The sequence below is a fragment of the Notamacropus eugenii genome, chromosome 2 (genome assembly GCF_028372415.1).
Source record: "Notamacropus eugenii isolate mMacEug1 chromosome 2, mMacEug1.pri_v2, whole genome shotgun sequence".
Lineage (NCBI taxonomy): Eukaryota > Metazoa > Chordata > Mammalia > Diprotodontia > Macropodidae > Notamacropus > Notamacropus eugenii.
Genome location: NC_092873.1, coordinates 38,040,048 through 38,055,220, shown reverse-complemented (window position 1 = coordinate 38,055,220; position 15,173 = coordinate 38,040,048). Strand labels below are relative to the sequence as shown.

Below are 15,173 nucleotides of genomic sequence, written 5' to 3'. Positions count from 1 at the left end.
GAAAAATTAAGAGAAGGCTCACCAATTACTAGAAAAGTAGAGTCGCTTGTCCCTATTTAGATCCTTGAATTACTACACAACATAACCTAAGATGCTTATAATGCTGTCTTATAATCACCAAAAGAGTTTACATAATGTTCACTATATTTCATTTAATAAGGCAGAAAAGTATGCAATATATTTAAAAATATTTTAGTCAAAATGATGGAAAAAAGTTTATCAGGCAAGCTACAGAAATGAACAAAGTTCAGTTATATAAAAACACCCCATTTGATGACACAAGAGAAATGAGATTTTAAGAGATATGTACTCTCCAAAACCAGAAATTTGAAAAGCTCTTTCCTTTTCATAGGAAATAATAACACTAATAAGTCATAAGCACTTGAGGCTTTGGTCAGTGACATTCCCCCCTCTCTGAGAAGATGAAATCAAATTATTTCAAGTTCTAGGAAATAGAATTATGAAGTTTAGAGACATTTCATTCTGATCTGCATATTAACACTGTAAAAAATTTTCCTACCTTATTGTTTCTTCAATCAGTCGATCTGAGCTGCAAATAAAAGGAATGGTGGAGTTAGTTTTATTTACAAAGATATTTAAAAACACAAATCCTATACTTCTCTGTAAATGAATTGAAAAATTTTATTACATTTGAAAAACAATTTCTTTTCACTGAGTAAGACCTTCAGGAAAGCATTTAGAAAACATTTTGGAACCTGGAACCAGTTTACTTCTACACATGGGTTACTTCCTTCAGCACCTGCGGCCTTCTGGTCCTAGAACATCTAATCATCCCTAAGATCTACTCACCTTGGACTATCTCTCTACCAAGAGGACCCCTTCCCCCACTGGTGAGTTCCTTCTAGGGTCTCCAGTTTTTGGAGAGGCCTTGGCTGGCCAGGCTTAAGTGTGTGTGTGTTCATTCGTGTTCAGTCATATCTGACTCTGTGACCTCATTTGGAACTTTCTTGGCAAAGATACTACAGTGGTTTGACATTTTCTTCTTCAGCTCAAGTTACAGATAAGGGAGGAACTGAGGCAAACTCAGTTAAGTGACTTGCCCAGGGTCAACAGCTAGTAAGTGTCTGAGGCTGGATTTGTATTCAGGAAGGTAAGTCTTCCTGACTCTGGATCTGGCAGTCTATCCATTGTGCCACCTAGCTGCCCCCAATACCACACCCATAGCCCAATACTTTCATTCCCATTCCTGACCTTACTTGTATATTATCTCCCATTACAATGTGAGCTCCTTGAGGGCAGAGCCTATCTTTCCTTTTGTGTTATTTGTATCCCTAGAATTTAGCATGGTGGCATATAGTAAAGGTTTGAGATGCTTGTTTCCTCCCTTTTCATCTTAGCTCTGAAAAGCTGATGGTCTCTGACTGTATACAAACAGTGACCCTAATTCTGAGAGATAACCACAAGTCTTTTCCTATCTGTTAAATTATTCTCCATTTAAAATTTTTTTGTGATGCTATTTAGTGCTCACCATGGCCATTTCTTTTCTGGAAAAGTTAATGATACTGAGGATATAAAAGCATGAGCTTCAGTGTAATCGACAAGTTTCAGGTCTCAGTTCTTTTCCCTGAATTAAACCCCTTCATACATTTCTCCTTAATCTCACCTTTTCCTATTACAGCAGTTAAATTACTAAGGAAAAATTACCCTTGTAATAAAATGGAAATCAAGGGAGGCGGAGCCGAAAGACGCACATACGCTACCTCCGAACCCACTGCCCATAAAATATTTGTAAAAAAAGAACCACCGGCGAATTCTGGAGCAGCAGAAGCCACAGAACAATGGAGTGGAGGAGATTTCTGCTCCAGAGAGCCTGAAAACCTCTCGCAAAAGGTCCCTCGCGCCCCGGACCCGGAGCCCAGCCCAACCCTGCCTCGGCGGCATGGCGCGAAAAGGAGCAGATCGGAGCAGGCTTCAGGGACAGAATCTCCAGCGGCCGCGCGGGTCCCTCCACCCACAGGTGACAGGGGTCGGTGAGAGGGTCTCTTTGGTGGGTCGAGAGGGGTGTGGGGTGCCCCCATAACTCAGGCCCCCTCAGGAGGCAGCAGCAGAGGTGGGAGCAGACCAAGGCTCCCCAAGCAGGCAGGAGCCTGGATCCATTGTTGAAGGTCTCTGCATAAACCCCCTGAGGGAACTGAGCCCGTGAGGCGGCCCTGCCCCCACCTGAGCACCTGAACTTAATCTCACACTGAATAGCAGCCCTGCCCCCACCCAAAGCCCTGAGGCTGGGAAGCAGCATTTGCATCTCAGACCCCAAGTGCTGGCTGGGTGGATCTGGAGGCGAGGTGGGCGTGGAGAGGACACTCAGAAGTCAAGTCACTGGCTGGGAAAATGCCCAGAAAAGGGAAAAAAAAATAAGACTATAGAAGGTTACTTTCTTGGTGAACAGGCATTTCCTCCCTTCCTTTCTGATGAGGAAGAACAATGCTTACCATCAGGCAAAGACACAGAAGTCAAGGCTTCTGTATCCCAGCCCACTCAATGGGCTCAGGCCATGGAAGAGCTCAAAAAGGATTTTGAAAATCAAGTTAGAGAGGTGAAGGAAAAACTGGGAAGAGAAATGAAAGAGATGCAAGCAAAGCATGAAAAACAAGTAAACACCCTGCTAAAGGAGACCCAAAAAAATGCTGAAGAAAATAACACCTTGAAAACTAGCCTAACTCAATTGGCAAAAGAGGTTCAAAAAGCCAATGAGAAGAATGCTTTCAAAAGCAGAATTAGCCAAATGGAAAAGGAGGTTCAAAAGCTCACTGAAGAAAATAGTTCTTTCAAAATTAGAATGGAACAGATGGAGGCTAATGACTTTATGAGAAACCAAGAAATCACAAAACAAAACCAAAAGAATGAAAAAATGGAAGATAATGTGAAATATCTCATTGGAAAAACAACCGACCTGGAAAATAGACCCAGGAGAGACAATTTAAAAATTATGGGACTACCAAGAATCACCTACCCAGCAAAACTGAGTATAATACTTCAGGGGAAAAAATGGTCTTTCAATGAAATGGAGGACTTTCAAGCATTCTTGATGAAAAGACCAGAGCTGAAAAGAAAATCTGACTTTCAAACACAAGAATGAAGAGAACCATGAAAAAGTAAATAGCAAAGAGAAGTCATAAGGGACTTTACTAAAGTTGAACTGTTTACATTCCTACATGGAAAGACAATATTTGTAACTCTTGAAACTATTCAGTATCTGGGTACTGGGTGGGATTACACACACACACACATGCACACGCATATGCACACACACCTAGAGACAGAGTGCACAGAGTGAATTGAAGAGGATGGGATCATATCTTAAAAAAAAGAAATCAAGCAGTGAGAGAGAAATATATTGGGAGGAGAAAGAGAGAAATGGAATGGGGCAAATTATCTCTCCTAAAAGAGGCAAGCAAAAGACTCATTAGTGGAGGGATAAAGAGGGGAGGTGAGAGAAAAACATGAAGTCTACTCTCATCACATTCCACTAAAGGAAGGAATTAAATGCACACTCATTTTGGTATGAAAACCTATCTCACAATACAGGAAAGTGGGGGATAAGGGGATAAGCAGGGTGGGGGGGGATGATGGAAGGGAGGGCATGGGGAGGAGGGAACAATTTGAGGTCAACACTCATGGGGAGGGACAGGATCAAAAGAGAGAACAGAAGTAATGGGGGACAGGATAGGATGGAGGGAAATATAATTAGTTCTTATACAACACTAGTATTACGGAAGTCATTTGCAAAACTACACAGATTTGGCCTATATTGAATTGCTTGCCTTCCAAAGAGAAGGGGTGGGAAGGGAGGGAGGGAGGAAGAGAAGTTGGAACTCAAAGTTTTAGGAACAACTGTTGAGTACTGTTCTTGCCACTAGGAAATAAGAAATACAGGTAAAGGCGTATAGGATGGAGACAAGGGCAGAGAGGGATGACAGAAGAGAGGGCAGATTGGCAAACAGGGGCAATTAGAATGCTAGGTGTTTTGGGGGAGGGGACAAAAGGGGAGAAAATTTGGAACCCAAAATTTTGTGAAAATGAATGTTAAAAGTTAAATAAATAAATAAAGGAAAAAAATAAAAAATAAAATAAAATGGAAATCAAAACTGAACTGTGAATACACATAACCTGGAGAATGGACAACAGAAGATCCCTTTCCTCATATTGATGGGGGATTACAAGTATGAAACATCACATGCACTCTATGACATGGTCACTGTCAGGTGGTTTTGCTAACCTATTTTTAAATATTATATAATATGACCAAGAAGGTCAACTAAGCATCATTCAAGTACAACTTATTTAATGGTACTGGAAACTAAGGTATTTCTTTTTGGCCCAGAAAAGGGAATCTATTCATTTACCCTTAATCCTTAGGGGATAGTAAAATGAGTTCGGAGTGGTTTTGGTAATTTCAGTTGTTCTCATTAGGACAACTGGAAATTTGGATACTCAATAAGCACTTCATAAACCCAAATACAAACTATAAGGAACAAGTTTATGATTCTCTCCAGGCCAATTAAACACTATTGAAATAAAGAGTTATGCTCCTTTGTCAGGTATTTTGCTCAGGGATGACTATTTTTGTGTTTAAACTACATATTGGTTTAAAAATCTCTCTTACATATTATGACAAAATACTAGGCCAAGAAGTTTCAAAAAGCAAAAGATGTTACTGTATTCATTAATGTTTTCATAAACCAAAATGAAAGTCAAGTCACTCAAACAGTGGAAGCAGAGTACTTCGGTAAACCTGTATTCCCATACACTCACTTTGGCTTATCATGGAAAGGAAATAATTATTAATTATTCTACCCTACTTTTATTCAATCATTGCTCTAAGTGTGGCAGCTCCACAAACCTCTACTGTTACTACAGAGGTAGCCTACAGTTTTCTGTTGGATTTTGTATCTCAGAAGAAAAGATGTTTTCCAGGTCCAAAAGATAGATACTACCTTATATTCCACCACAATTACCCACTTTGATACCCATGTCTTTGCTCTACTAGATATGTGAGTTTTCTTGAGGTCCAGTTTCTGGGAATGAGCTTCCCAGAGCCAATAACCCACAGGTATCCTCAACAACAGCTGACCCCTAGATCTGGATCATGTTTGCTGAGTACTTCACATACATCACTCCATTTGATTTCCCCAACAACCTGGGAGGTAAGTACTATAGAGACATGTGACAAAGGTGAAGCATCACAGGTGGAAGTACAGCCCAGCACTCCAATATGAAGCTCAGGATTCTTTGTACTACACTACAAGGCCCCTTGAAATCTTATCAGCTTCATAGAAAAGACCTACCTAAGCATGTTCTCTACTGGCATACCCATTAAGAATCCAGAGTTGCCTCCAGGACACAAGAGAGCATGATTATCTGTGTATTTTTTTACTTGTATAACCAAGTAAAGAATTTCAAAGACATTGTGGGCTAAAGTTTTCTGTTTGGCAAACTTGGGAACCACAACATTGCTCCCATGGAAAACCACATTTCAAGTTTCAAACAACTACTTATGCCTATGGCCAGCTCCTACAATAATGTACTTTGATGAGGCACATCTCCTAATGATATTAATAAGCGAATTGTTTTTGCACTGTTATTACCATATGACTTCTAGGTCCCCAGTTCAATTATTTATGAAATCACTCTAGCAACCCCCACAAATGACTACATGGATCCAGTTCCACTTTCAAATTTGCTTTTAGTATCTCTGCAAAGGAAAATTATCTTAAGATTTTGGGGGGACTAATTTATCCATATTTAATTTTAGATAAAATTGTTAAAAGCTATTCATTATCTGCAAGTAAAATAGGTGAAATGACTCAAACTTAACACAGTACTTTAATTGACATATCACCTTTAAAGGAAAGCTGGCCCTGTCAATTTGGCTGATAAACTGTCAACTGTTTTTCTCCTTTAAAATCATTAGAAAATGTTTAGGTAAAGCATACAGATTTCTATTTCACTGGAGAACAACTTCAACAAAAAATGTATTTCATGGTCTCTATGTAACAGCCTAGGGCAGGTTCCTCACCCCTGACCCAGGCTGTTACTACTGTACACAAACTATTTAGAAGAAATGTTTTCAAGTTTATTTTGATAACTGTAAGGATCTATTTGAGTACTGTATAAGAAAGACAAATATAAGACCACATAGAGAGTATCAGGTTAGGGAAAAGGAAACAAGAAGGCAGTATGCAACACTATCTGTGTAATCTGGGGCAACTCTCCATTTGTGGGCCTCAGTAACCTAATCTCTGAAATGGAGATCAGAAAGACTTTCAGGGCGGAGCCAAGATGGCGGAGTAGAAAGACGCACATACACATAGCTCCGAACCCACAACCCATAGAACGGCTACAGGGAAGTAACTCACGGCGAATTCTGCACCCAGAGGCCACGGAACATTGGAGTGAGGGAGATTTCTGCTCCGGAGAGACCTGCAAACCTCTTGCGGGGGGTCCTTCGCGCTGTGGACTGGGCGGCGGGACTGGGAGCTGAGGACAGCCCTGCCGCGGCCGCGGCACCGAGAGGAAAAGATCCGAGCGGGCTTCAGGGACGGGATCTCTAGCGGCCACGCGGGTCCCTCCACCCACAGAGGGACCTGCAAACCTCTCACAAAAGGTCTGTCGCGCTGCAGACGCGGAGCCCAGCCCAGACCTGCCACGGCCGCGGCACCGAGAGGTACAGATCCGAGCAGGCTTCAGGGACGGGATCTCCAGCAGCCGCACAAGTCCCTCCACCCACAGGTGACAGGGGTCGGTGGGAGAGTCTCTTTGGCGGGTCGAGAGGGGAGTGGGGTGCCCCCATAACTCAGGCCCCCCCGGGAGGTAGAAGCTGAGAGGTGGCTGCAGACAGGGGCTCCCCAAGGGGGCAGGAGCCTGGATCCATTGTGGAAGGTCTGTGCGTAAACGCCTTGAGGGAACTGAGCCTGAGAGGCGGCCCTGCACCCACCTGAGCACTTGAACTTAATCTCACACTGAATAGCAGCCCTGCCCCCACCCAAAGCCCTGAGGCTGGGAAGCAGCATTTGCATCTCAGACCCCAAGCGCTGGCTGGGAGGATCTGGAGGCGAGGTGGGGGTGGAGAGGACACTCAGAAGTCAAGTCACTGGCTGGGAAAATGCCCAGAAAAGGGGAAAAAAAAATAAGACTATAGAAGGTTACTTTCTTGGTGAACAGGCATTTCCTCCCTTCCTTTCTGATGAGGAAGAACAATGCTTACCATCAGGCAAAGACACAGAAATCAAGGCTTCTGTGTCCCAGCCCACCCAATGGGCTCAGGCCATGGAAGAGCTCAAAAAGAATTTTGAAAATCAAGTTAGAGAGGTGGAGGAAAAGCTGGGAAGAGAAATGAGAGACATGAAGTCAAAGCATGAACAGCAGATCAGCTCCCTGCTAAAGGAGACCCAAAAAAATGCTGAAGAAAATAACACCTTGAAAACTAGCCTAACTCAATTGGCAAAAGAGGTTCAAAAAGCCAATGAGAAGAATGCTTTCAAAAGCAGAGTTAGCCAAATGGAAAAGGAGATTCAAAAGCTCACTGAAGAAAATAGTTCTTTCAAAATTAGAATGGCACAGATGGAGGCTAAGGACTTTATGAGAAAGCAAGAAATCACAGAACAAAGCCAGAAGAATGGAAAAATGGAAGATAATGTGAAATATCTCATTGGAAAAACAACTGACCTGGAAAATAGATCCAGGAGAGACAATTTAAAAATTATGGGACTACCTGAAAGCCATGATCAAAAGAAGAGCCTAGACATCATCTTTCATGAAATTATCAAGGAAAACTGCCCTGAGATTCTAGAACCAGAGGGCAAAATAAGTATTCAAGGAATCCACAGAACACCACCTAAAAGAGATCCAAAAAGAGAAACTCCTAGGAACATTGTGGCCAAATTCCAGAGTTCCCAGGTCAAGGAGAAAATATTGCAAGCAGCTAGAAAGAAACAATTCAAGTATTGTGGAAATACAATCAGGATAACACAAGATCTAGCAGCTTCTACATTAAGGGATTGAAGGGCATGGAATAGGATATTCCAGAAGTCAAAGGAACTAGGACTAAAACAAAGGATCACCTACCCAGTAAAACTGAGTATAATACTTCAGGGGAAAAATTGGTCTTTCACTGAAATAGAGGATTTTCAAGCATTCTTGATGAAAAGACCAGAGCTGAAAAGAAAATTTGACTTCCAAAGACAAGAATGAAGAGAACCATGAAAAGGTGAACAGCAAGAAGAAGTCATAAGGGACTTACTAAAGTTGAACTGTTTACATTCCTACATGGAAAGACAATATTTGTAACTCTTGAAACATTTCAGTATTTGGGTACTGGGTGGGATTACACACACACACATGCACACACGCACACATACATAGAGACAGAGTGCACAGAGTGAATTGAAGAGGATGGCATCATATCTTAAAAAAAAAAATGAAATCAAGCAGTGAGAGAGAAAGATATTGGGAGGAGAAAGGGAGAAATGGAATGGGGCAAATTATCTCTCCTAAAAGAGGCAAGCAAAAGACTCATTAGTGGAGGGATAAAGAGGGGAGGTGAGAGAAAAACATGAAGTCTACTCTCATCACATTCCACTAAAGGAAAGAATAAAATGCACACTCATTTTGGTATGAAAACCTATCTTACAATACAGGAAAGTGGGGGATAAGGGGATAAGCAGGGTGGGGGGGATGATGGAAGGGAGGGCATGGGGAGGAGAGTGCAATTTGAGGTCGACACTCATGGGGAGGGATAGGATCAAAAGAGAATAGAAGTAATGGGGGACAGGAGAGGATGGAGGGAAATATAGTTAGTCCTATACAACACAACTATTATGGAAGTCATTTGCAAAACTACACAGATGTGGCCTATATTGAATTGCTTGCCTTCCAAAGGGAAGGGGTGGAGAGGGAGGGAGGTAAAGAAGTTGGAACTCAAAGTGTTAGGATCAACTGTCGAGTAATGTTCTTGCCACTAGGAAATAAGAAATACAGGTAAAGGGGTATAGAAAGCTATCTGGCCCTACAGGACAAAAGAGAAGACGGAGACAAGGGCAGAGAGGGATGATAGAAGAGAGAGCAGATTGGTCATAGGGGCAATTAGAATGCTTGGTGTTTGGGGGGGGAGGGGATAAAAGGGGAGAAAATTTGTAACCCAAAATTTTGTGAAAATTAATGTTAAAAGTTAAATAAAAACAAACAAACAGAAAAAAACAAAGACATACTTACAAAAAAAAACAAAAAAAAAAACAAAAAAAAAAAAAAAAAGAAAGACTTTCAGAACCATAGACTCAGGGCTGGCAAAGACTTCAGAGATCATTTGGTCCAATCCTTTCACTTTACAGATGAGGAGTGCTTCAGTCATAAAGCCCGCAACAACAGTTACAGCTACAAGCAGATACAGAGTGCTTACTAGATGCTCAGGATTTTACAATTACTATCCCATTTGATCCTCACAACAACCCTGGAAGGCAGGTGCTGTCATTATTCCCATTTTACAGATGAGGAAACTGAGGCAAAAAGGGATTAGGTGACTTGTTCAGACGCACACACAGAGCCAGTCAGTATTAGATGCAGCTATGAACTCAAGTCTCCCTAAGTCCAGGCTCTACATGCTACGTCCACCGTGGCACCTGGACAATAGAATATCCTGAAATCAGTTCTTAAACGCATTATTCAAGTCTTTTTCAATCCTACCCACTGTTCCAGTCTCTCCCCCATCCTACACAGGAAGAATATTGCAGTCTACTTTATTTAAAAGGTAACCTGGCTCAGAGTAAAGCCACTACTAGATTTCCTTCTCACATCTATGGCATTTATTAGGCTCTTCATGTTTATCAGCATATTTGATATCATAATTTCCTGCCAAACCCTAAATACATGTCATGCCTATTACCTTAATTTTGGAAAAAATGAGGTTTGTCAGGAGTTGCTTAAATAATGGCTAACATTTACACAGCACTTTAAGGTTTGCAAACTACTTTACAAACTATGTTATATCATCTGATGCCATTAATACTTGAACCTTTTTAATGTTGTATCTACATTAGTTAACCCCTCTTATTTTTTGCCCTGAGGTGAAACTCAAGACAGAATTTTCTCTCTCATGGGACTGTGTAAGTGCACTTCCTACTTTACGCACTATCTCTCAAGCACAAAGCGCTGTTAGGCTTGTATTTCTGCTATAATAGAGCAAATCTGTCCAGCATGAGCTAAGAAAAATAAGCTGCGAAATGTAGATAATCATGATTTATATTTGCTACTTTTAAGCAGAATGGTTTGAAATGATGTTCTGAAAAGGGGCTAACAGCAAAGAATCATCATATGAAGTACTAAGAAAGCACTTTATAAGTTTATTTCAAACCTTTTATAACATAACTTCAGCCTTTGTTTGAGATAACTTTGCTCTATTTAACAAACTATAAATGTTAGAACTTTTCATTATCTTTGAACTTTCATACACACCCCCCATAATGTGCATCTTTAATGAATAAAAACCAGAAAAGGTTATTTAAAAAATTCAAACAGCTACCTGAACTACCTGAATGTTGTTGGAAAAAATACTTCAAAGACCTGAGCTTATTTTTGTTGAATGAAATAATATAACTGTCTAATCCGGAGAAGCACAGAAGGAGAGGACAAATTCACAGAATGCCTGGCAAGATCATCCCAAGAACAATTAAGGATGAAACAGACGAAAAAAATCAGCTGCCAACTTTCAGCTACTGGTCTCTCCTATCTATGATAGTTATCTGATTAAGGGTTTGCGCTTAAGAAATAAACTTTTAAAATATATTCTGAGTATTTTACATGATGATTCCCTGCAATGAGATGAATTAGCCACCTTTTCAAAACAACCCCTTCAAACCGTTATCACAATTGCCCTTATACTATAGGAGGAAGTACAAGAAGCACTAAAGAAAACAAGTGCAGGAAAAATAGCTGGACAGAACCATGCGTAAAGGAGGAGGCATGGAACGGAGCCAACATGATTCTGAAACTGTTATGAGATATTTTCAAAAGAGCGCAAAGGCAGACTTTCCACGTGCTTGGAAAAAAATAATGGATATTCCTGAGAGGTAGCACAAAATAGCACACAAAGCCTAGATCTGAGTCAAGAAATCTGGGTCTGAATCCGAACTCCCACTTCCTTAGCTCTGTGAGCATGAGTTAGTGCACTTCTCTTGGATTCAGTGTCCTCCTCAGCAAAATATGAACACCTGATACTCAGAGTCCTTACTTGAGTTACTGAAAAGGGGGCAAGGACTCCACGTACTTATTCTTTGGCTTTGTTAAGAACAGGTCATGCCCAATTAACCTCATTTCTCTTTGTGACAGAATTACTGCCAGTCACACAGTGATATTGCTGCAGATATTATTTACCACATTTAATCAAGTTTCTCATATTATTCTTGTTGAGAAGATGGAGATGGAGGCTAGATGACAATCCACTGAGAGGAGCTCTGAGCTGGCCAGAATCAGGACAGAGGCCTAGGTAGACAACGTAGCTGTCTCCAAATATCTGGAGGGCGGTCACGTGGAAGCAGGGTTAGGCTTGTTCTATTTGGCAGCAGAGGGGAGAACCAGGAACAATGAATTGGCAGTGAAGGGGTCAGATGAGAGACACGTTTTACAGGTAGAAATGATTACATTTGCCAATAGATTACCTACATGGGTAAGTCTGAGGGGAAAAGATAATGTTATGAGGTCTGTGATTCATATCATATCAAGCAGCTATTCACCTAGGGGGAGGAGAATGGAGTCTGGCAAGCCAGAGGCACCTGCCTGCAGCCACCAAGTGATGTGGTTGGGAAAAACGGCTGAGGGAAGAAGAGGATTTCCTCAATGGCACCTGAAAGCTTGTGAGCACCAAGATAGATAGGTTATAATTGCCCTGAGAAGGCCAGTCCCAGATCGAAGGGGGGAATTGGAAGTTTCCCCAAGGATGCGAAGGGATAGAGTAGGAGGAGTGTTGGGTAATAAAGGTAGGTAAGGTTCCCAGTTGGCTCTCTGCAAGGAGGGTGGGCTACAACCCAAATCCCCACCCTCTGATCACATATTCCCTGGGGTTGGACATTATACGCAGCAGGCTGAATAGCTCATAGGACTGATGAGTGGGAGCGTGTGTGCGCGTGCCTACTACAGCATGTGCATTCAATTTTATACAACAAGCTTTATGTCATTATTATGGATGAGGTACAGTGCTAGGTCCTGTGAATAAAAGAGAAAACAAAGAACAGTTCCCACCCTTAGGGGATTCAAAGTTGACACAGACCAGAAAACACAAGGCAATGTGAAGAGGGAGCACTAACAACTAAGGAGTCACAGACAGCTTTGGAAGTCTGGTGAGGCCTGTGACTTCTTCCCAGAATAATACGCTAAATGCAAAATAAGACATAAGAACAAAGGAAATCAATTATACTGAAAAGGTTTTAAAAAAATTATTGTCCCAAGGTTAAGAACTCCTGAAATAAAAGGTCAGGAAAAGCTTTCCATAAGGATTCTGAGGGTACCACTGAAGGAGGAGTGGGGAGTAAAGGAGGTGATGAACTGGGCCCAGAACTGAAAAGGAGAAACAGAGGAGAGTCCACTGCATCTGGAGGGAAGCATAGCGCTCTTTGTGACCCCTTATTCCTCTCACAACCAAAGGCTCCTCTTTTTGGACACATATTCTTCTGGTGATGCTGTATGACTCCAAGCAAAGAGGATCACAGTCTACAGTCATGACAGAACAAGGAAAACAATACATACCATAACTACAATAACACACAGAAAAAGGACCAACTCCACTCACCAAAATGAAGGCTGAGAAATTATAATGGCTTTGTCCCAAAAAACACATGAAAATCTACGTTCCTCTTTGTGAAGAGGTGGGTATGGAAAACTGCATATATCAGGCTTGGTGGTGGAATATGGAAGCTTTGCCCAACTGCTTTTTCCCTCCTTTTATTTTTTCATTCAAAGGGATCGATTTTTGAAAGACAGAGGGAAAATATATTTAGAAATGAAGGTGATAATAAAAAAAAAAAAACATCAACAAAGTTGAAGAAAGGAGGTCAAGATGCATCCAAAAGGTACTGATGCTTGTCCTGTTTTTGGAAAGGACTGAGGCTACTGTGAGTGACATCGACTTGTGTGTGAACCAGATTTAAGTGAGGCAGACTTGCACAGTCGTCAGCCTGGCTGGAGATGGCCTGGGATGCAGCAGCCGATCTTGGCATCTCTGAGGCCTGACTCCAGCCTGCCTCAGCTGCCTTCCTGACTGTTGGAGCGGACTGTTCTTGTCTGCCCATTACAGAGGGGAGGAGGGAGTCTTCATATGCTTGGGGCAGACACCCTCTAACTCACCAAGGGACTTAAAGCCTCCCGTTCACCCTCAACCAGGTTTGGCCCATCTGCTGAGATGGTTTACCAGCAGTGTGGCCACTGCACAAGCTAGAGCTTCTTAGAACCACAGGTGAGTGAAGGCAGACACCAAAGATGTCTCCACAAAGGACTCCCCAAGCCCTCCCGCCAGAGATGTTGGTCCTCTCTGAACACTGCGGAGGGTAAGCATAAGCAGGTTATAGTATATCACCAACTGGCAGGATAAAGACAACACAATATGGGAAGTCAATGCTAGAGGGGTTATGGAATGTCAGGCACACACTGATGGAGCTGTGAAATGATCTAACCATTCAGGAAAGCAATTGGGATGAATGCAAAGAAAGTTATTAAAATGCTCATACCCTTTAACCAAGATATCCCACTGCTAGGCATACACCCCGAGGAGTTAATAATAACAACAGTAACCATAACCACAGCTATATTAATATAGAGAAGCATTTATAGAAGGGAGGGAATATGGATGCAGAACAATCTTTATTCTTTGTTAAGAGGGATAGCTCTCTGTATAGGGAAAGAGGAAGGGATCGATTGGGAAATTAAGCTAATAAAAAAAGGTAGCAATAAAATTTTATATTTTTAAAGAAAGAAACACATAGCCAAAAAGGTGGCCAGGATAACAGATGAGCTTAATAGGCATTGTGTGTCCCAATGGTACCCACGACACATCAAGAAATCAAAAGGAATTTTCCTAGCATCTTGAGTGGAAACCCTCCAGACGATTTATAAGAGAACAAAGTCAAAAGTAGCACAAGATGAAAAAATGTGGATGAGTCGCAATCTGAACTGTTGGAGACAGTGCCTATATCAATGCAATAATAGATCCTTGGAAGTATTTTGGGACAGCGTAGGAAAAAAAAACCCAACTATCTGTTATTAATATTTTGAAAAGCAGTTAATTCATCCCTTAAAAATTTCAGTTCTATGTGTTTCTAGAAAAATTTGCATCAGTTAGCTTTGTGAAATAAAATAAGCAACACTGTAATTCAATTTTCTGCTACAGTTCCAAAAGGAAACTTGAAAACAAGTCACTGTTCCAAAATACAGTGTATATTCTAGAAAGAAAATCAATATGTCTTGGTCACAAAGATTACCAATATAGTAAACACAGATAGTTTGCAGAAACATATGGCTAACTTCTTCCTTCCCATTTTAAGAAATTTTAAAGTAGTATGAGTACCTAACATTCTTTGCTGAAACAGAAAATTTTAGTCTAATTAGTACTTATCAAACTACCACGGACAGTCATTACAATTAAAGGAATGGTAGAATCATGCTCTAGTACTCCTCTGAGAGGCAACATAATGTGGGAAAGAGCGTAAAAGGTCAGAAGGCCTGGATTGGAATCCCTACTCTACCACTGATGCCATGACCTTTGACAGGTCACCTTCTTTCTCAAGGTTCTAGTTTGGTCCTCTGTAAATGTAGCACCTAGAACTAGATAATCATTAAGGCCCCTTGCAACTTGGAATTTAAATTCCAATGTCCTATGAACAGGGTTTTCTATTCATTCCCCTCACTCTGGCTCACAGAGTATATGGAGGGAAATAAAGTACAAGAACTGGGAAGACTGGATGGGACTGCTCTGTGAAGGACCCAAGAGGGATTAGTTTATTGACCAGGGGAGTGACATGATCTGATCTGTGATGTAGGAAGATGGACTGCAGTAAAGAGAGACTTGAGGCAGGACCATTAAGTGGCAGGCTGTTGCAAAAGTCCAGGAAGGAGGTGATGAGGGTTTGCACAAGGAGAGTGGCAGTGGCAGAAGATCAAAGGGGACACTTACA

The 15,173-nt window shown here is 41.5% G+C and overlaps 1 protein-coding gene across 1 annotated transcript in view; it reads right to left on the bottom strand.

The window, feature by feature from the left end:
• Nucleotides 1-15,173, bottom strand: part of GOSR1 (golgi SNAP receptor complex member 1) — an 85,178-nt gene that overhangs the window by 13,013 nt on the left and 56,992 nt on the right. Inside the window, exon 7 of the mRNA XM_072639878.1 lies at nt 521-550. Coding sequence (XP_072495979.1) covers nt 521-550 — 30 coding nt within the window. The remainder of the gene's footprint in view (nt 1-520; nt 551-15,173) is intronic.